Genomic DNA, 21,012 nt, shown 5'->3' on the forward strand with positions numbered 1-21,012 from the left:
CATTTCCAATAACACTCCTTTAAAAAAAAAAAAACAATAATGCAACACATTGTAAAAGACCAGAGATTAATACTGTTAGGTGTTTGGTGTGAGAAAGATGAAAGCTCTGCTGTGGAAAAGTAATTGACAAAACTAGAAAGGGTGAGATGGGAAGACTGAGATAAAGAGATTACGGAAGGAGATCAGCTCTCTCCACTGGTAAATCATAGTCTCTGGTAAAAGTACTGATAAGAAAATGTGAGGACTTTTATTGTAGTGCTTGTGATGCCATTCACTTCTTCTTCAATGTCAGGGTGTGTTTGGGTTTTGTTGTAGTTTTACTTTATTTATTTTTAATAAACACACAACTTATGAGCTGTCTGTGTGTTGGTATTCCCAACCTTAACAGAATTCATGCCTTGAACTGGAACCGTTTCAGTTAGACTATCAAAAATAACAAGAACATTAATTTAGCTTTCAAATTTCTTTTCTATTAATCAACAGACAAAGGGGTTCTCTGCCAGAGTTCATTGTATTTGGCACAGGAGTTGCATATGAATAATAAAATGAGTACATCGATTAGTACGCCAGTAAATAGATTATCATTGTGTCTGCTATGGCAAAGACTGTCCTAGGTAAATAATAAAGCTGAATTTCTTTATTCATAAAATATGAAAAAAAAATATATACAGTGAGCATTGCTCACTGAAGGGTGAAACAGGAAAGATGAGTATTAGGCCACAAAAACTCATTTAGCACATTGGCCAGTACTTTTTGTAAAGTTAAGACTTGCAAGACAAGAACCTAATATAAATATGACTCTGGTCTTCCTGCAACACCTGTAACTGCGAATACTTCTGAATTAATTATGACCTACTGTATTTCTGTGCTTAAACTATATGTTTCTTTTGACATAAACACCTCCCAACCTGGAAAATCTAGATATCACAGGGCATATTCATGCACACATCACACTACTTTATGCCAAGCCAATTTTCAGTTAACTATTAACCTCACACATGTTTTAGATGGCAGAGGAAACAGCATGTAAATATGTAAGTAAAATAATCAAAAAGTATGAAAAAAGTTGACTGTTGTGATATTCGAACAAGAGAAGCTGACCAGGTGCAAGTAAATGATAATAATTTTTTCCAGTATGGCAGTGTTGCTAGCAAGATGGTTTCAAGAAGCTAATCAGTTAGGTTCAAAAAGTGACTGTGCAGAGAAAAAACCAGGGATCCTACATATACAATATACTACAGCTAGAATTCACAGAAAACACCACACTAAAATAGCAGAATAAGAAGAAATCTATTTGAGTTTTGTGTGTCATTATTTTGCATTAAACATCATCTGGATTGGATTAATGATATAAAAACTAAGAAAATAGTCTTTTAATTACCAGTAACCAGATTAAAAAGTGCAGATCTGGCATGTTAATGCTTTATTTTTAATGTTGAAATGTAACTGTACAGAAGAATTTGCTTAATAGAAAAAAGGCCAGAAAAAAACCTATATACTGTAATGTGCCAAATATTGCCACTTAAAATAACACAGTCTTTGTGAACACATAATGTATATGCTTTACAGTTAAGAACATGAAGACGATTACAATTAACATCTTTCAATATTTTACTACTTCATAAGAAATTTGTAGAGAACTACCATATAGTCTTATAATAGTTGTTTAATATAACGTATCAAGTCAACGACAGCAAAGCAAAGATTCTGTGGTAAACGAACACAAAGCATTATTATTAATGATCATATCAAGAAGCAATGCTCCACTGTGTGTTTGTACTATGTACACATACACCGCCTTTACTGCTGAAATCCAGCTTTGAATCAAATGATTGTCACATTAATAATGGCAATCTAAATTCAGGACAATATTACTTAAAATATTCTTTTGTATATTCTAAAGAAAAATTATTTAGACAAATTACTTATGAAGTATATGCAAAATGTATTTATGAGTTTTATTTATTATAAACTATTAAACAAACAGGACAAAAACTCTAAAATATATAAGTAGGAAAATACAGTAACTAGATCCACTAGATTCTTTTTTAAATATTGGAAACTGAGAAGGCTGAAATAAAAAAGAAAGAGTTTGTTTCAATTTTCATTTAATAGTTCAAATAACTATGTGATTTTCTTGGCTTAACAAAACTCAGTGTTCATGACTTTTTAATAAGACAAGTCCTGGGCAAAAACTGGATAAGGCAGAAACCATTTCTAACCAAGAAGTAACTAGTGTGATTCCCCTGTCCATTTTGGAAAATATTTTATGAACAGATAAGATAGTAGAGGAACTTTTTGGATGACAAGTCATGGGATGTGTGCTGTTAAGCTAACAAAATATCCAAAGTAAGTTGTAGTAGTATGACGAGTTAAAGATGCTTTGCTTCCTCTGGACCTGGACGATTAACCATAGTAAAAAGACCATGAATTCTTCTCTGTATCAGAATATTGTTAAGGAACATGCCTGGTCTTCTATCTTTGTGCTAAAGCATGTTAGGGTCATGCAGCAAGACAATGATCCAAAATACAAAAGAATGTCCTGATCAGAATGGCTAAAAAGAAACAAAATGTCCTAGGCTGTCCTGGTCAAATTCCTGCCCTAAACAAAACAGAGATAATTTGGCAGGACTTGAAATGAAAAGTGCTTGCTTTAAATCCAAATGATGCTTCTGGAATAAAGCAGTTCTGCAAAGAATAACAGAATAAAATTCCTCCACAGCAAAATAAAAGCCTTATAATGAATTATAAAAGAACTTGGTTGCACTCATGGCAGCTAAAGTTAGAAGAACTATGTAAGGGACAATTACTTTTTTGTACAGTGACAGTTGGTGTTTGGCAATTTTGTTCATTCTATAATTAACACACATCAGTTTTGCCTTCAGCAATGCCAGTGATCAATTAAATAACATGGTAAGGCTCCTACTTTATTTCCCTCAATTTTCTCTGTAGGAGAAAATCTCTGGTCATTAGACTTCTATCAAGGTAACTGAGGCACTCTTGTTTTACGAAAAAGAACACACAGTTTATTCACAAACACAAGGAGTATAGAAATACAATAACTGTATATATATTGACATAGAAAACAGGATGCAAAACAGACAAACACAGCACAGAAGAGGCAGGCTGTTTACACACTATTTTAGAATTCTAATTTATCTTGGCACATTGAAACAGTTTTATGATAGCAAGTCTTTGCTGCATGGAGTTGTTACTGTTGTTGCTCCAAGTTCTAAAGTGGCCGATTTTCACAACAAAACTCTAAAATCTGTGATCAGTAAATTGCTGATCATAAAAAAAACTTTTCAGCATCTGCTTTTCCAAGCTTACGGTTATTTAGTTACAGCGCTCCTTTATACAAGGTATTATGGGAGTTAATGAGCTCAGATCTTCTTGTTACTAACTCCTGTAAACAGAGAGCAGTAAGTGCATACTTTACTAGAGAGAGAGAGAAGTTCAGAATATTAGCCTTTACATTAAAGAGAGTGGAATAATAAACTGAGGAAAAGGAAATGTTGGAGTCATCTTGTGTAATTATACAAACAAGAAAAGCTACTTCAATGAATTCAAGCTTTTTTATTTTCTCCTTTTATTAAAATGAACACTGCTTTTGCGAGTTTGGATGGTAAATGAGTTTGTGTTAAGTACAGCAGCTTACTTTTTCAATTAGAAAAAGTTAAGATGAAATATTTGAAATTGCTGCATCGTAAATAATGGGCTTGTTAGCTTAACAGAAAAAATGTGTTTTTTATTGCAAATGTGTTAAGTATGTTATCTTTCTATCTTTGTGATAAACATCTTCTGAACATTTGATAGATTTGTGATTTTTTTAAAGGTTTGTACTATATTTATTATTTGTAAGTAAGTAAAGTTTATTTATAAAGCATCTTTCACAGACAAGAAGTCACAAGACGCTGTACAATAAAAGAAAATAAATAAAGCTAGGCTTTGTTTAAGCCTAGAGAAATAATTTCACCTGTACGATCTACTGGAACATACAAGGTGTGCAAGCAGTGTCTTTTCAGCTCCAATTCATCACTTATGTAGTGCACGTTTACGCTGATGTAAAGATTGGTTGCCCTACTTGACCACAGGTCTATAGTTGATGAACACTATCGTGGTCTCACTATGTCAGATTCAACTTCACCTTTGTATTTTCTGTACATTTCAGGGATTGCAGTTTGTGAGAATTAACTACACAAAAGCAACTTATATCTTGTTGGTTAGTTTCAGAAACCTCTTTGCTGCCCACATAGAAGGGCAGCAAGTCTTTTGCTAAGTAATATGTGACAGCATATGTGATGTTATGTCACATTTTCATGGATGGATAGATGGCGAGATATTTATTGGAACTCCGGGGGAAATCTGGCTTTTAACAGTTGCACTTTAAATAAATAAATAAATAAATAAACACACACTTTGGTCCAAGCACACACCAGAATGACTATAAAGCAAGAAAATTAAAAAGAAAGAAAAGTTCTGACCTGGCTGTTACAGTCAGGCATTATGCAGATGCATTGCTGTTGCTGTAACAGAGCTCCAGTAGTGTATGCTGACCCATTTCTACTGAATAATTCATTGGCTGAAAGTACTCGGTGTTAGTGTGTCAGAGAGAGGATGTGCAGCGTTGTCCATAATTACACTCAGTTTTGTTTTAATTCTCTTCTTTGCTACGACATCCGGAGGTTTAGATTGCGTCCTATAACTGAGCTTGCACTTTTAAATAGGTTGTTGATTTGGTGAGCCTCTCTCGAAGTGATGTTACTAGATCAGCACACCACAGAATAGTAAATTGCACTGGCCATCACAGAATTACAGAAAATGTGAAGGCTGTAATTTCCCACACGAAAGGAACAAGCCTTTATATACTTTATATATAAAAGCTCCATCTCAAGCCACAAAGCTTACCTCATGGTTTTTGGCATCAAGAGAGAAGCGTGTGCTAATCAATTCCTTTTCTCGTGCCTCCAGTCGAACTTCAAGGCTCTGGGTTTGTCTCTCCCATTCTGCCTTCTTCTGATTAACCATAATGTCAATCTGGCGCATAAGCTCTTGTAGTTCAGCTTCGCATCCAGTGACTCTAAAATATAAAAAGAACAATTCAAATATTTCGTACATGGAAAGGGACATGAAGACAATTATATAACAAAATCACTTTTTCTTTCAGTTCTTTGCATCTGCACTCTCCGGCCACTTTATTACGTACATCTGTTCAACTGCTTGTTAATGCAAATATCTAACCAGCCAATCATATTGATAATGCAAATATCTGATCAGCCAATTAAATTGCAGTAATTCAATGCATTTAGGCATGCAGACATTGTCAAGATGACCTAAAGTTCAAATCAAGCATCAGAAAGGGGAATGGAGGGGACAGAAGTGACTTTGAATATGACATGGTTGTTGGTACCAGACAGGTTGGACTGAGTATTTCAGAAACCGCTGATCTGCTGGGATTTTCACACACAACCATCTATTGACTTTTCAGAGAATGGTCCTAAAAAGGGAAAATACCAGTGAGCAGCAGTTCTTTGGAAGAACATGCCTTGTTGATGCAAGAGGTCAAAGGAGAACGGCCAGATTCGTTCGAGCTGATAGAAAGGCAAATGTAACTCAAACAACCACTTGTTACAACCGAGGTATGCAGAAGAGCACCTCTGAACACACAACATGTAAAACCTTGAAGCAGATGGGCTACAGCAGCAGGACACCACACTGGGTATGACTCACGTCAGCGAAGAACAGGCAACTGTGGCTACAATTCAAACAGGCTCACCAAAACTGGACAACAGAAGATTGGAAAAATGTCTGGTCTGATGAGCCTCAATTTCTGCCACATCATTTGGATTGTAGGGTCGGAATTTGGCATCAATGACAGGAAAGCATGGATCAATCATGCCTTGTATCAACAGTTCAGGCTGGTGGTTGTGGTATAATGGCGTGGGGGATATATTCTCGGCACACTTTGGGCCCCTTAGTGCTGTACCAACTGCCACAGCCTACCTGAATATAGTTGTTGACCATGCCCATTCCTTTATGACTGCAGTGTCCCATCTTCTGATGGCTACTTATTGTAGGATAAAGTGCCACACCACAAAGCTAAAATCATCTCAAACTGGTTTCTTGAACATGAGAATGAGTTCACTGTACTCAAATGGTCTGAACAGTCACCAGATCTCTTTCCAATCAAGCACCTTTGGGATGCAGTGGAACAGGAGATTCACAAGATGAATGTACAGCTGACAATTTTGCATCAACTGTGTGATGCTATCATGTCAATAAGGACCAAAATCCCTGAGGAATGTTTCTAGAACCTTGTTGAATCTATATCACAAAGAACTCCGTAAGCTCTGAAGTCAAAAGGGGGCTCAACTCAATTCTAGCAAAGTGTATCTAATAAAGTGGCCAGTGAGTGTACATCTGCACAACAAAAATCTAAACAAGGAATCAATAAATATCAGATTTTTCTAGCAAGAAAAAAATGCTGATTTGAAAGCCAAAAATTATACCACTGTGGTGAACATGTAGGGGCTAATTTCAGCCATATTTACAACTTGCAATCTAAGTGTAGACATTTCTTTATTTTGTATTACACACACTATACCAAACTATTATTTTTCTGTGCATCTGCACTCTATTAATAACTCAGCATTCTGGTAGATGCACACTACCTGAAATACTATATATTCCTAATTTAGACAGATGCTGGCTGACAGGACAAGGGGGTATTGGGACTACATACCTCAAAGTAAAGTCTACTAAAATATGATTTGTTTAAGTATATGTAGTATGGCTTTTAAACATGTACACATTAAATTATTGAAAAGAGCTGTATTACATAGTATGCATATTCTCACTCTCTCTCTCTCTCTCACACACACACACACACACATATGAGCTGTTATGTTGTAAATCAAAATAGCATACCTGGTCTGCTCAGGCTGCAGAAACCCCTGCACAATCTGTTCCATGATTGTGTTACCTGTAAAAAAACTGTGAAAGCCAAAACAGTGATTTTGTCAGAATCAGTGGGGTCAGTTGTAAGAGGCCAAACTCATGCTTAGTTATCTCAAAAACATATTACGGTCTAGCTTACATAGTTCCTTCATATTGCCCCTATGCCTGAAAGTCTTTGGATCATTTTACTGTGCCATTTCATAAAAGGCCCTAGGGTATTCATTCATTTCTGCATCAAAGCACCAGTATTTGGTAACTGATTAAACGCTTTCCACATCTAAAATAAGACCAAAGTATGGGGAAAAGACCATTTACATTGTCTTGTGGTTTCCATGGTAACAATGGCTGGCCAGAACCAGAATGCAAAGAATCTGTTCAGGTGCTACCATTCTCTCACTATGCAGGAAAAACTGTGATCCATATTTTAAATATCAGTATTAGTTTACAATTATGTGTGATATTGGTTACATTTTATAAATCTTTAACAATATGATATCCAAAGGCAAAAAAAAAATAATTTTTATTCAGTTTAAAGTGGTTAGTATTGCTGCCTCACAGCTCAAGTATTTTGGGTCTGAATCTTGGGAGTGAAAATCTGTGGGGAACTTATACATTCTACCCATGTCTGAGCTTTTGTATAAGTTCTCTAGTCTTCATCCCATATATACATGCTTTCTAGGTTAAATGACGAGTGTTAGTACTCCATTCATAAACGGGTTAGGTGCGCTGATGAACTGGAGCCTCATTCAGGGCAGACTTCTACCTTTTCCCATAAAGCCAAGATAGGCCATTGTCTCCAAGGTTGTAAAAATAGGTAAGTAAGTACAGAAAATGGATGGACAATGGATCCCAATGCCCCAGTGCAGTGACGGGGACACTGTGCTGAAAAATTGGTGCCATTCTTTAGAGGAGACATAAAACTGGTTCTTACTGTGGTCATTAAAGAACCCTTGGTATCTTTTGAAAAGAGTAGGGTGTTCCCCAATATCCTTGCTAAATTACCCACCTCAGCCTGGTCTTTTTGGCCCTCCAATCATACATGTCTCAAACTGATGAACTCTCTCTCACCTCATCACCACCTAATAGGTAATGAATGGGTCATATTGGCACTATTATGGCTGTTGCACAATGGTGGTGGTTGAAGTGGCTTCCCACGATCTATGTAAAGTAGCTAGAACAGTGATATATAAATGCAATTATAAAGGATTTTTTATTTTATTTTATAGGACCGTGAGATAATAATAATAAAAATCATGTTCTTTCTGAATTTTTGCCTCATTTGAAAAATGTTAATATATTACCTTCATGTCAATTGTCAATGTTTTGAAAGACACTTGTGACCTACCTACCTCACTCTAGAACCATTAGGTAATGTTTGGTGAATGCTGATTTAGCAAATCAAATACTACTGAAACACTTTCTTCACCAGCTACTATTTTAAAACACACACACAGTGTTCTTATTTAAAAATATTCAATATCACCTTTCTCCCTTAGTATACTACCTGTCTTTTTCCTACAAGAAACCATACTGGAACACAAAATCTAATTATAAAATTATACAGTGGCATACAAATCTTTTGCCGCACAGAAAATTATGATGACTTTCATGGGGACATGGGGCTTCCAAAACACAAAGGTTTATATTCTCATATAAACACTGTCACACACGTGTGCATGGGAAGCAGCTGAAGGGCTTAGACAATACTGTTTATACATCTGCCCGGGGGGGGCGGGGTACGCTGACGCTCTTTCTGAGTTCTCTGCAGGTCTTACCCGGGAAATCCCACCAGGAGCCGCCATTTCCAGGAAGGACACATCACCTCGGTTCCGCCCCAAGAATGAGGTCACTTCGGTTCCGCCCCAAGGATGATGTCACTTCAGTTCCGCCCAGAGGACGACATCATTTCCGCCCTCTGTGCTATAAAGCTCACTGCCTTTGCTTAGGCAGGCAGTTCTGTTTTGGACTCTGTTGTGTAAACAACTGTTTTGAAAATGCCTCAAATACTATTGCAGCCGGGAAACCGCATTAAACGGGTGGCTGCCCCAAACCTTTCCACGCCTCTGGTCTCCAGTTCTTACAGTGGCGTAGTCGGCAGGATGGTGTCCCCGAAGAACCCGGGACACGGACTTTCAAGGAACCAGGTGGGTGAGTACCGGGGCGAAGTTTCGGGCAGGGAGTGCCGGAGGGTCAGGAAGGACGCGGTGCAGGCTCTGCTCCACGAGCATAACCCGGGCTACCAACCCATCTCGTGGAGAAGGTAGAGGGGACCCACAGGCGTGGGCTGGCTTCTGGGGAAAACACACGAGTGGCTCAGTATGCTCTTCTGGGTAGGAAAGCCGAGGCAGCCCATCGGGACCAAGGTCCCTGTTAACGATGGGCTGTCCCCAGGCCGGCAGGTGAAGAATATAATAGACTGGGAGTTTAACCCAACTAAAGGGCTGTCAGAGCAGGCTATGGCTCTCTGGCAACAGGTGGGTGAGTGGCTACGGCCATTTGATTTGACCCCCTTGCAAATAGTGCAGCAAGTGGCCTGTTTTTTGCTGCTACAGCGATACCCCAGGAATTTGCCCAGCCGCCTGGGGGAATTCCATTCCATGGACGAGCTGCTACAGCTCTTGCAACCCTAGAGGCCGGCTGTGAAACCCGGGAAGGCAGACCAGCCACTCTGAGGACTACCCGGGAGTTATGTCCTACAAAGCAGTCCCTTCCACGCAATCCAGAGCCTGTTCCGAAGTCGCCGGGCCGTCTGGCTTGCGACCTGTCGGGGAACAAGGCGGACCGTAGGGGACAATGGCGGGGTTGTTTGTGTGCCCTTAGCAATCCCCTGGCGGATAAACATACGGGAGAGCTTCTTATTAATGGACATATGATAACAGCGCTGTTTGATTCCGGCAGTAACGTGTCTGTCGTTGCTCGCCGCTTTGTTCTACCGCAACAATGGATTAAGAAAAGACCAGTCTAAAATGTATACACGGAGATATCCGCGCGTACAATACCGCCCGGTGTTACGTATGTCTCGGAGGAACCCTTCGGCGGCTTACCGTAGCGGTACACCCGGATCCTCCGTTTCCCGTAATCCTCGGGCGGACTGGTCTGACAGTAACGCGTAGTTTAGAAAGCATTCCCGAAAAGCTTTTGGCCTCGTTATAGATGATAAAGATTCATCTCAAGCTGCTTCCACCGTGTAATCAGCCGACAGGGAGTGGGGCGGTAGGCCAAGAGAGTGACGAAGACACTCCCGACCGTCGCTGGCTACTACGCCATCCACTAGCGCCCGCAGCGAGGAGGATTCTCCGCCCTTGAGGTCAGACCGGACCGCTCTCTGAGTTGCACTTTCAGTTTAGAGCGACCGCTTCTTTCAAGAGAGAACAGTGGAATGACGACTCTCTGAAGCACATAAAGAATGCAGTGGTTCTCGTTAACTGCCAACGCACGCATTTGCCCATGCCACAGGGACCTCACTTTGTCATAGATAATGAATTATTGTATCGGGTCGCTGAACATGAGGGGAAGGTCCGGAAGTTGTTGCTAGTCCCGCGGACCTACCGGCGGCAGGGTTGCGAAGTTAGCACACTCTCACCTTCTTGGAGGCCATCTCGGCTCCGATAAAACATTAGAGCGCATTAAGCTCCGTTTTGGCCGGGGATTAATGAGGAGGTTCGCCGCTTTTGCATTTCCTGTCCGGAGTGTCAACTGCGGCAAATTCCTAGGAAGGACCGTGCTCCTCTGATTCCCCTTCCCCTTATTGACGTTCCCTTTGACAGGATTGGGGTGGATATAGTAGGACCCTGGAGCCCTCAGCCCGAGGATATAAATATATACTCGTCCTCGTGGATTATGCAACCCGATTCCCTGAAGCCGTTCCATTGCGCTCGGCTACCACAAAAAATATTGCACGGGAACTAGTAGGAGTCTTTTCACGGGTGGGCATTCCTAGAGAAGTCCTGACGGACCAAGGAACGCCTTTCACCTCGGAAACGTTCAAGGAGACTGCCAAGTTACTGAAAATAAAGCATTTAAAACCTCGTGTATCATCCTCAAACCGATGGGCTAGTGGAGAGATTTAACCAAACTCTCAAGCAAATGCTACGTAAGGTAGTCAGCAAGGATGGGAGGAATTGGGACCAACTCCTCCCCCTTGTCCTCTTTGACATCATTTCCGCCCTCTGTGCTATAAAGCTCACTGCCTTTGCTTAGGCAGGCAGTTCTGTTTTGGACTCTGTTGTGTAAACAACTGTTTTGAAAATGCCTCAAATACTATTGCAGCCGGGAAACCGCATTAAACGGGTGGCTGCCCCAAACCTTTCCACGCCTCTGGTCTCCAGTTCTTACAACACTAATTTTGAGTTGTTCTCCTTCAGTTAAATATGTACAGAAAATGATTTATTTTGACTTTGGAAAAGTATTGTTACTGCATAAGAGTTCACATCAAAAATATTAAATGGATAAATATGTGTATAAACCTTTTGTCATACATAAACTTATGATGACTTTCAAAGGGATTGAATACTTTAGCACACCAATGTATGTGATTTATATTGTGTCCTTAAAAAAATGCCTAATTCTGATTAGATATATGAAAAGCAAGTATGCTACATGAAAGTTTTTTTTCCATTTTTACCATAGGTAGACATATCACAACGGGATCTTCATTTAAATAGTATCTACAGATAAAGACTATATAACAAAAATCATGAGACATTTATATTTTGAAGTCTACTGTATAATTTAAACACACAGAAATGCGAATTTCACATGTGGAAAAAGTATGTATGCCCCTATATTCAGAACTACCTCAAATACCTAAAATTAGAATCGGGAGCATCAGGCGCAAAGATCAGGTTCAAAACATTAGATCATTATTAGGAAGGATATTCGAGGAACCTGGTCTTTTTTAAGCCTCAGATATTTAGGTTGTTTTCCTCTTTGCCATTGAAATGTCTCCATTCCTAGATCGAAATAGCACTCAGAGGGGTTCAGAAAAAAGGGTGTAGATGTTTGTGTCTAGGAAGGAATTTGAAAAGATCTTCATGCAATTGGAAACTGCCATTCCACTGTCCAGAAGATCACATGCAAGTGGAGAAGACTGCAAATAACTACCAAGTTGTTCAGACCAGGCCACCCTACCAAATTTTGCCTAAGAGCAGAATGTAACATGCAGAAGGAAATTCCTTAGAACCCCAGAATTATATCATGGAACCTACAGGTAGCTCTTGTCACTGTTAATGTCAAAGTGGATGAGTCTATTGCAAAGAGGCTGCACAAATTAGATCTAAATGATAGGTGTGCCACAAGGAAACAATTTGCTGTCCAGAAAGAACATCAAGGTATGACTAAACTTTGGCCATGAACACATAGACCAGGACTTCTAGAACAAGGAGAGTGGGCAGATGAGCCAAAAATAAATTGCATTTGACCAGAAGAGCCTGTTGCCACCTGTAAAGCATGGTGGCCTGGGCAGCACACCATCATAGAATCTACTATGAACACTTCATTTTACCAGAGGGTGCTTGAGGACAATTTGAGGCTAGAAGGTTGAAGCTTATCCAAAAGTGTGCCTTGCAACATGAAAATGACTCTAAACTACCAGTAAATCCACCAGGGATTAAATGGAGAATTTTGGAATGGCCAACTCAAAGCTTTGATCTTAATCCCCTTAAGATGGAATGGAGGGATTTGAAATGGGCTTTGCACAAAAGACACCTCTCAAACATTGCATAACTAAAAGAATTCAGCATGGAGGAGAGGGAAAAAAATTTCTTGCAATTTATGTCAGACACTGCTAGACAGTTCTAGGAAATGACTACTTGAAGTTGTTTCTGCCAAAGACTGCAATACCAGTTATTAGAGTGAAGGGTGTACTTACATTTTCCACAGACAGAAAAGGCATATTTATTAATTTTTCTATTGAATAAATGAATGAAAAATCAAATGTTCATTGTTTTATTTTCCCCAATTGCATCACCTTTAACTTGATATTCTGGTAAAATGAAGATTAAATCTTGATAGGTCTACAAATGTTAAAACAGATAAACATATAGACTAAAAAGGTTGACACAGGACACAGTTAGCACAACATTGCATACAGTTGTTACTTACCTAGAGAATAAAGACCGCTATGCCTGATTGCCGTTTACTGATTATAGCTCGACTTTTAATACTGTGATACCAGCTAAGATCACCAACAAGTTATCCACTCTAGCTGTGCCACCTACTCTCTGCAACTGGGTTCTGGACTTTTCAACAGGTCAACCACAGTCAATCAGGCTGTGGAACAACATTTCCAAAACAGTACCCATAAATACAGGAACCCACAAGAATGTGTTTTGAATCCCATGCTGTACATGCTATTCACTGTCACCTCCCAGCATAACATCAGCATTATTACATTTTTGGACGATACCAATGTCATTAGACCGATTTCTGGGGGTGACAAGTCAGAATGTATGTGGCTGGCCTTGTGAAGTGGCATCAGGACAGGAATCTCTTTCTTAACACCAGCAAAACAAAGGAGATGATTATTGACAAATGGAAGAAAAGAGGACAGCACCTGTTCTGTACATTGAAGAGACTGAGGTGAAGACAGTGGCCACAAGTACAATTTCTTGGTATTAACATCTCTGAGGATCTCGCTTGGATCTATAACATCACAGACCTGGTGGGGAAAGCCAGGCAGCATTAGTACTTTCTGAGAAGGCCGAGAAAGTATGGAATGCCAAGCACTATCCTCAGCAACTTCTACAGATGCACGGTTGGCAGTACCCTCACCCACTCCATCACAGTCTGGTTTGGGAACAGTACAGCATTGGACCACAAGGCTCTACAGTGGTTGGAAAAATCAGTGCAAAATATCATTAGAACAGTGCTCCTTGCACTAGGGACATCTATAACACCAGAGTTCTCAGGAGAGTCCATAACATTACTAAAGACACAACCCACCCACAACATGAACTGTTGATACTGTTACCATCAAGAAGACACTACAAGAGCATAGCAGCTAGAACAACAAGGTTGTAAGACAGTTTTCTCCCTAATGCCATCAGGATTGTAAATAGAACCCATCCAGTGCCCCTCCCCTTAACACTGCAGGCTACCTCATGTCTGAAGGATGGAAGGCTTGGAACACTGCAGATTATCAATGTATGGGTCAGAACTCAAACCCAGACTCTAGGGCTGTCAAAATACTCTGCATGACAACATGCACTTGCATGACTTTTACTTTACATGTTTTCATAATTACTACAAGTATAAAACAGTGGTGAAGTGAACGCGTGTTACACATCCTCTCTGGTTTTCAGTTTTTTAAGGCCATTTGACTTTCAACAGTAGTTCAGCAGTTAATGCTGCTTCCTTACAGCTCCTGGGAGTTAGGTGCAATTCATGGCCGTATTCTCTAAGTTCCCATAGTTTCCCTGTACTTATTAGCTTGAACGACGAATATGAATTAGCCAGGCAGCAGCAGTTCTGAACACACCCTCTGAGAATAGTTCTGATATTCAGCTAAACGCTTACTAAGATAGTCTCTGGAATGAATGAATGAAAAGGGATTTTTCTTTATCTAAACACACCATAGTTTACAGACTGATGTCTATAGTATTTTCTGTTAAACAGCTGTAACCAGCTCTGTCTTGAAAACTAGGCTTTTGGACGGGGAACACAGACCACTTGAACAAGGGCAATAAGGACTAATCAATTGTACTTTAGACTGTGTAGTTTGATTCTCTGCTACAAGAGGTCCATCATAGCAACAGATATTCTATAATAGTTAGAGTCATTTATTTCTGTAAACTAAGCAGATTTATTTCACATTTAAATCCTTTCTAATGCAATGAGCAAAACAGAAAAATGCTCTTTGACATGATACAAATTAGTCACCTCGTCAGTTTAAATACTGGATGCAATCAGTAACAATTTTAAAAATTGTTAGTAAAGGAGTGAATTGAATCTCTTAAAAAATAAAATCACTAACCATTGAAAATTTCAAGTTTAGAAATTAATTTTTAATTCAGTTGTTACAGTAGTTCCTAGCAAAGAGTTAATTGCTTAAAACATTTCATGTAGCCACAAGATTTTAAATTATTATTATTATTAACAACAACAACAACAAAGGCTGTCACTAAACCCTTAAAGGAGAACCCCTCTGTTGCCAATAAGGCCATCTCGGCTCCGATAAAACATTAGAGCGCATTAAGCTCCGTTTTTTTTGGCCGGGGATTAATGAGGAGGTTCGACGCTTTTGCATTTCCTTTGCCTACCGGGAAGTTCCTCAAGCCTCTACGGGGTTCTCTCCCTTTGAATTACTATACGGAAGACAGCCCCGGGGCTTATTAGATATTTTAAAAGAGGGCTGGGAAGGGGAGGCACAGCCCTCCACTAATATTTTGGAGTATATCGCCCAATTGCGCGATAGATTTGATGCAATAAGACCGATTCTAAAAAGTCATATCGAGGAGGCACAATCAGCACAGGCCCGCCTGTATGACCGTGGCACGACTCTCCGGGAGTTCCAACCGGGGGATCGCGTCATGGTATTGGTTCCTACTTCACACTCTAAACTGCTCGCACATTGGCTAGGCCCCTACGAAATTAAGGAGAGGAAGGGATTGGTCGACTATTTGGTGAAACAGCCCAATCGCCGACCAGCTGAGCGAGTATATCATGTAAACCTGCTGAAACCGTGGAAGGAGAGGGATCCCGATCCCTCCTCCGGACAGCCCTGCTCTCTTCGTGGAAGTAAGTGACCTTAATTTCGCGAACAGCTATCTCCCAGACAGAGACAGGAGCTCGAAGCAGCTATCCGCTCGGTCCCAGAGGTGGTAAGTGAACAGCCAGGTCGGACCTCTCTGATTGCGCGACATATTGACTGACCGGGGTGATCGTCCGTGAGCGACCCTACAGACTCCCGGAGGCAAAGAAAGTAGAAGTGGAACTGGAAATCAAGCGAATGCTGGCACTAGGAGTGATCGAGGAAAGTAGTAGTCCCTGGTCCAGTCCCATCGTCTTGATTGCTAAGCCTGACGGCAGTTGGAGGTTTTGCAATGACTTCCGTCGGCTCAACCAAGTTTCCCGATTTGATGCTTATCCCATGCCTCGCGTGGACGACCTCCTCGAGACTGGGACCAGCCAAATTCTTGACTACACTTGACATGACAAAGGGGTACTGGCAGGTTCCTTTAACGGAGTCGCGAAGGAAAAACCGCTTAGCACTCCTAGCGGACACTGGCAGTATCGTGTCCTTCCATTCGGGTTACACGGGCCTGCGACTTTTCAGCGTCTGGTGGACAAAGTGCTCCGCCCCATAACTCGTTCTGTGCTGCCTATCTGGATGACGTTGTCATCTATTCCAGCACCTGGAAGGAGCACATACAGCAGGTCACAGCAGTATTACGGACATTGGGAGAGGCCGGGCTCATCAACCCCAAGAAATGTTTCTTGGGTTGAGAGAAGCCAAATATTTGGGCTACCTAGTGGGCGGGTACTGTGAGGCCACAGTGTTCCAAGTTGCAAGCCATAATGGCCTGGCCCGTCCGCAAACCAAGCGGCAAGTCCAATCCTTTCTCGGTTTGGCCGGGTACTACCGCCGGTTTGTGCCTCGCTTCTCCGAGAGAGCGCCCTTGACCGACTTGACAAAGAAAAGAGCTCCTAATACGGTGGTATGGTCTGATAAAGCGGGGGCTGCATTCAGTGACTTAAAAAGGGCTCTGACTTCAGCACCTATCTTAATCTCCCCTAACTTCTCTCCCTTTTGTCCTCCAGACGGACGCCGGACACAGGCTTGGGAGCCGTGTTGAGCCAAAGCGCCGACGGTGTTGAACACCCGTTATGTACCTGAGCGGAAACTGTTGGACCGGAGACCAGGTACGCGCGGTGGAGAAAGAGGCTCTGGCGATCAAATGGGCGGTGACTCAGCTGCGGTACTACCTCTTGGGTCGCGTGTTCACTCTGGTGACGGATCATGCGCCTCTGAAGTGGATGGCCCTTCACAGGGAGTCGAATCCACGGGTCACGAGGTGGTTTCTTGACCTGCAGCAGTACAAATATACGCTCGTTCATCGACAGGGGTCCCTTCATGCCAACGCCGATGCCCTCTCCCGGGCCCACGACCTCTCGGTGCAGGTCGCCCGACCACGGGTCTGGGCTGAGGGGAGTCTTGTCACACGCGTGTGCATGGGAAGCAGCTGAAGGGCTTAGACAATACTGTTTATACATCTGCCCGGGGAGGGGCGGGTACGCTGACGCTCTTTCTGAGTTCTCTGCAGGTCTTACCCGGGAAATCCCACCAGGAGCCGCCATTTCCAGGAAGGACACATCACCTCGGTTCCGGCCCCAAGAATGAGGTCACTTCGGTTCCGGCCCCAAGGATGATGTCACTTCCAGTTCCGGCCCAGAGGACGACATCATTTCCGCCCTCTGTGCTATAAAGCTCACTGCCTTTGCTTAGGCAGGCAGTTCTGTTTTGGACTCTGTTGTGTAAACAACTGTTTTGAAAATGCCTCAAATACTATTGCAGCCGGGAAACCGCATTAAACGGGTGGCTGCCCCAAACCTTTCCACGCCTCTGGTCTCCAGTTCTTACAACACTAATTTTGAGTTGTTCTCCTTCAGTTAAATATGTACAGAAAATGATTTATTTTGACTTTGGAAAAGTATTGTTACTGCATAAGAGTTCACATCAAAAATATTAAATGGATAAATATGTGTATAAACCTTTGTCATACATAAACTTATGATGACTTTCAAAGGGATTGAATACTTTAGCACACCAATGTATGTGATTTATATTGTGTCCTTAAAAAAATGCCTAATTCTGATTAGATATATGAAAAGCAAGTATGCTACATGAAAGTTTTTTTTCCATTTTTACCATAGGTAGACATATCACAACGGGATCTTCATTTAAATAGTATCTACAGATAAAGACTATATAACAAAAATCATGAGACATTTATATTTTGAAGTCTACTGTATAATTTAAACACACAGAAATGCGAATTTCACATGTGGAAAAAGTATGTATGCCCCTATATTCAGAACTACCTCAAATACCTAAAATTAGAATCGGGAGCATCAGGCAAAGATCAGGTTCAAAACATTAGATCATTATTAGGAAGGATATTCGAGGAACCTGGTCTTTTTTAAGCCTCAGATATTTAGGTTGTTTTCCTCTTTGCCATTGAAATGTCTCCATTCCTAGATCGAAATAGCACTCAGAGGGGTTCAGAAAAAAGGGTGTAGATGTTTGTGTCTAGGAAGGAATTTGAAAAGATCTTCATGCAATTGGAAACTGCCATTCCACTGTCCAGAAGATCACATGCAAGTGGAGAAGACTGCAAATAACTACCAAGTTGTTCAGACCAGGCCACCCTACCAAATTTTGCCTAAGAGCAGAATGTAACATGCAGAAGGAAATTCCTTAGAACCCCAGAATTATATCATGGAACCTACAGGTAGCTCTTGTCACTGTTAATGTCAAAGTGGATGAGTCTATTGCAAAGAGGCTGCACAAATTAGATCTAAATGATAGGTGTGCCACAAGGAAACAATTTGCTGTCCAGAAAGAACATCAAGGTATGACTAAACTTTGGCCATGAACACATAGACCAGGACTTCTAGAACAAGGAGAGTGGGCAGATGAGCCAAAAATAAATTGCATTTGACCAGAAGAGCCTGTTGCCACCTGTAAAGCATGGTGGCCTGGGCAGCACACCATCATAGAATCTACTATGAACACTTCATTTTACCAGAGGGTGCTTGAGGACAATTTGAGGCTAGAAGGTTGAAGCTTATCCAAAAGTGTGCCTTGCAACATGAAAATGACTCTAAACTACCAGTAAATCCACCAGGGATTAAATGGAGAATTTTGGAATGGCCAACTCAAAGCTTTGATCTTAATCCCCTTAAGATGGAATGGAGGGATTTGAAATGGGCTTTGCACAAAAGACACCTCTCAAACATTGCATAACTAAAAGAATTCAGCATGGAGGAGAGGGAAAAAAATTTCTTGCAATTTATGTCAGACACTGCTAGACAGTTCTAGGAAATGACTACTTGAAGTTGTTTCTGCCAAAGACTGCAATACCAGTTATTAGAGTGAAGGGTGTACTTACATTTTCCACAGACAGAAAAGGCATATTTATTAATTTTTCTATTGAATAAATGAATGAAAAATCAAATGTTCATTGTTTTATTTTCCCCAATTGCATCACCTTTAACTTGATATTCTGGTAAAATGAAGATTAAATCTTGATAGGTCTACAAATGTTAAAACAGATAAACATATAGACTAAAAAGGTTGACACAGGACACAGTTAGCACAACATTGCATACAGTTGTTACTTACCTAGAGAATAAAGACCGCTATGCCTGATTGCCGTTTACTGATTATAGCTCGACTTTTAATACTGTGATACCAGCTAAGATCACCAACAAGTTATCCACTCTAGCTGTGCCACCTACTCTCTGCAACTGGGTTCTGGACTTTTCAACAGGTCAACCACAGTCAATCAGGCTGTGGAACAACATTTCCAAAACAGTACCCATAAATACAGGAACCCACAAGAATGTGTTTTGAATCCCATGCTGTACATGCTATTCACTGTCACCTCCCAGCATAACATCAGCATTATTACATTTTTGGACGATACCAATGTCATTAGACCGATTTCTGGGGGTGACAAGTCAGAATGTATGTGGCTGGCCTTGTGAAGTGGCATCAGGACAGGAATCTCTTTCTTAACACCAGCAAAACAAAGGAGATGATTATTGACAAATGGAAGAAAAGAGGACAGCACCTGTTCTGTACATTGAAGAGACTGAGGTGAAGACAGTGGCCACAAGTACAATTTCTTGGTATTAACATCTCTGAGGATCTCGCTTGGATCTATAACATCACAGACCTGGTGGGGAAAGCCAGGCAGCATTAGTACTTTCTGAGAAGGCCGAGAAAGTATGGAATGCCAAGCACTATCCTCAGCAACTTCTACAGATGCACGGTTGGCAGTACCCTCACCCACTCCATCACAGTCTGGTTTGGGAACAGTACAGCATTGGACCACAAGGCTCTACAGTGGTTGGAAAAATCAGTGCAAAATATCATTAGAACAGTGCTCCTTGCACTAGGGGACATCTATAACACCAGAGTTCTCAGGAGAGTCCATAACATTACTAAAGACACAACCCACCCACAACATGAACTGTTGATACTGTTACCATCAAGAAGACACTACAAGAGCATAGCAGCTAGAACAACAAGGTTGTAAGACAGTTTTCTCCCTAATGCCATCAGGATTGTAAATAGAACCCATCCAGTGCCCCTCCCCTTAACACTGCAGGCTACCTCATGTCTGAAGGATGGAAGGCTTGGAACACTGCAGATTATCAATGTATGGGTCAGAACTCAAACCCAGACTCTAGGGCTGTCAAAATACTCTGCATGACAACATGCACTTGCATGACTTTTACTTTACATGTTTTTCATAATTACTACAAGTATAAAACAGTGGTGAAGTGAACGCGTGTTACACATCCTCTCTGGTTTTCAGTTTTTTAAGGCCATTTGACTTTCAACAGTAGTTCAGCAGTTAATGCTGCTTCCTTACAGCTCCTGGGAGTTAGGTGCAATTCATGGCGTATTCTCTAAGTTCCCATAGTTTCCCTGTACTTATTAGCTTGAACGACGAATATGAATTAGCCAGGCAGCAGCAGTTCTGAACACACCCTCTGAGAATAGTTCTGATATTCAGCTAAACGCTTACTAAGATAGTCTCTGGAATGAATGAATGAAAAAGGGATTTTTCTTTATCTAAACACACCATAGTTTACAGACTGATGTCTATAGTATTTTCTGTTAAACAGCTGTAACCAGCTCTGTCTTGAAAACTAGGCTTTTGGACGGGGAACACAGACCACTTGAACAAGGGCAATAAGGACTAATCAATTGTACTTTAGACTGTGTAGTTTGATTCTCTGCTACAAGAGGTCCATCATAGCAACAGATATTCTATAATAGTTAGAGTCATTTATTTCTGTAAACTAAGCAGATTTATTTCACAT

The 21,012-nt window shown here is 40.9% G+C and overlaps 1 protein-coding gene across 2 annotated transcripts in view; it reads right to left on the reverse strand.

Annotated features, from left to right (window-relative positions):
• Positions 1–21,012, reverse strand: part of cep63 (centrosomal protein 63) — a 67,490-nt gene that overhangs the window by 43,779 nt on the left and 2,699 nt on the right. For both annotated transcript variants that reach the window (XM_039744145.1, XM_039744144.1), the window contains exons 2-3: positions 6,928–6,993; positions 4,909–5,080 (exon numbers count right to left, since the gene is read on the reverse strand). In XM_039744145.1, coding sequence (XP_039600079.1) covers positions 4,909–5,080; positions 6,928–6,993 — 238 coding nt within the window. The remainder of the gene's footprint in view (positions 1–4,908; positions 5,081–6,927; positions 6,994–21,012) is intronic.

The sequence above is a fragment of the Polypterus senegalus genome, chromosome 2 (genome assembly GCF_016835505.1).
Source record: "Polypterus senegalus isolate Bchr_013 chromosome 2, ASM1683550v1, whole genome shotgun sequence".
Classification (NCBI taxonomy): Eukaryota; Metazoa; Chordata; class Cladistia; order Polypteriformes; family Polypteridae; genus Polypterus; species Polypterus senegalus.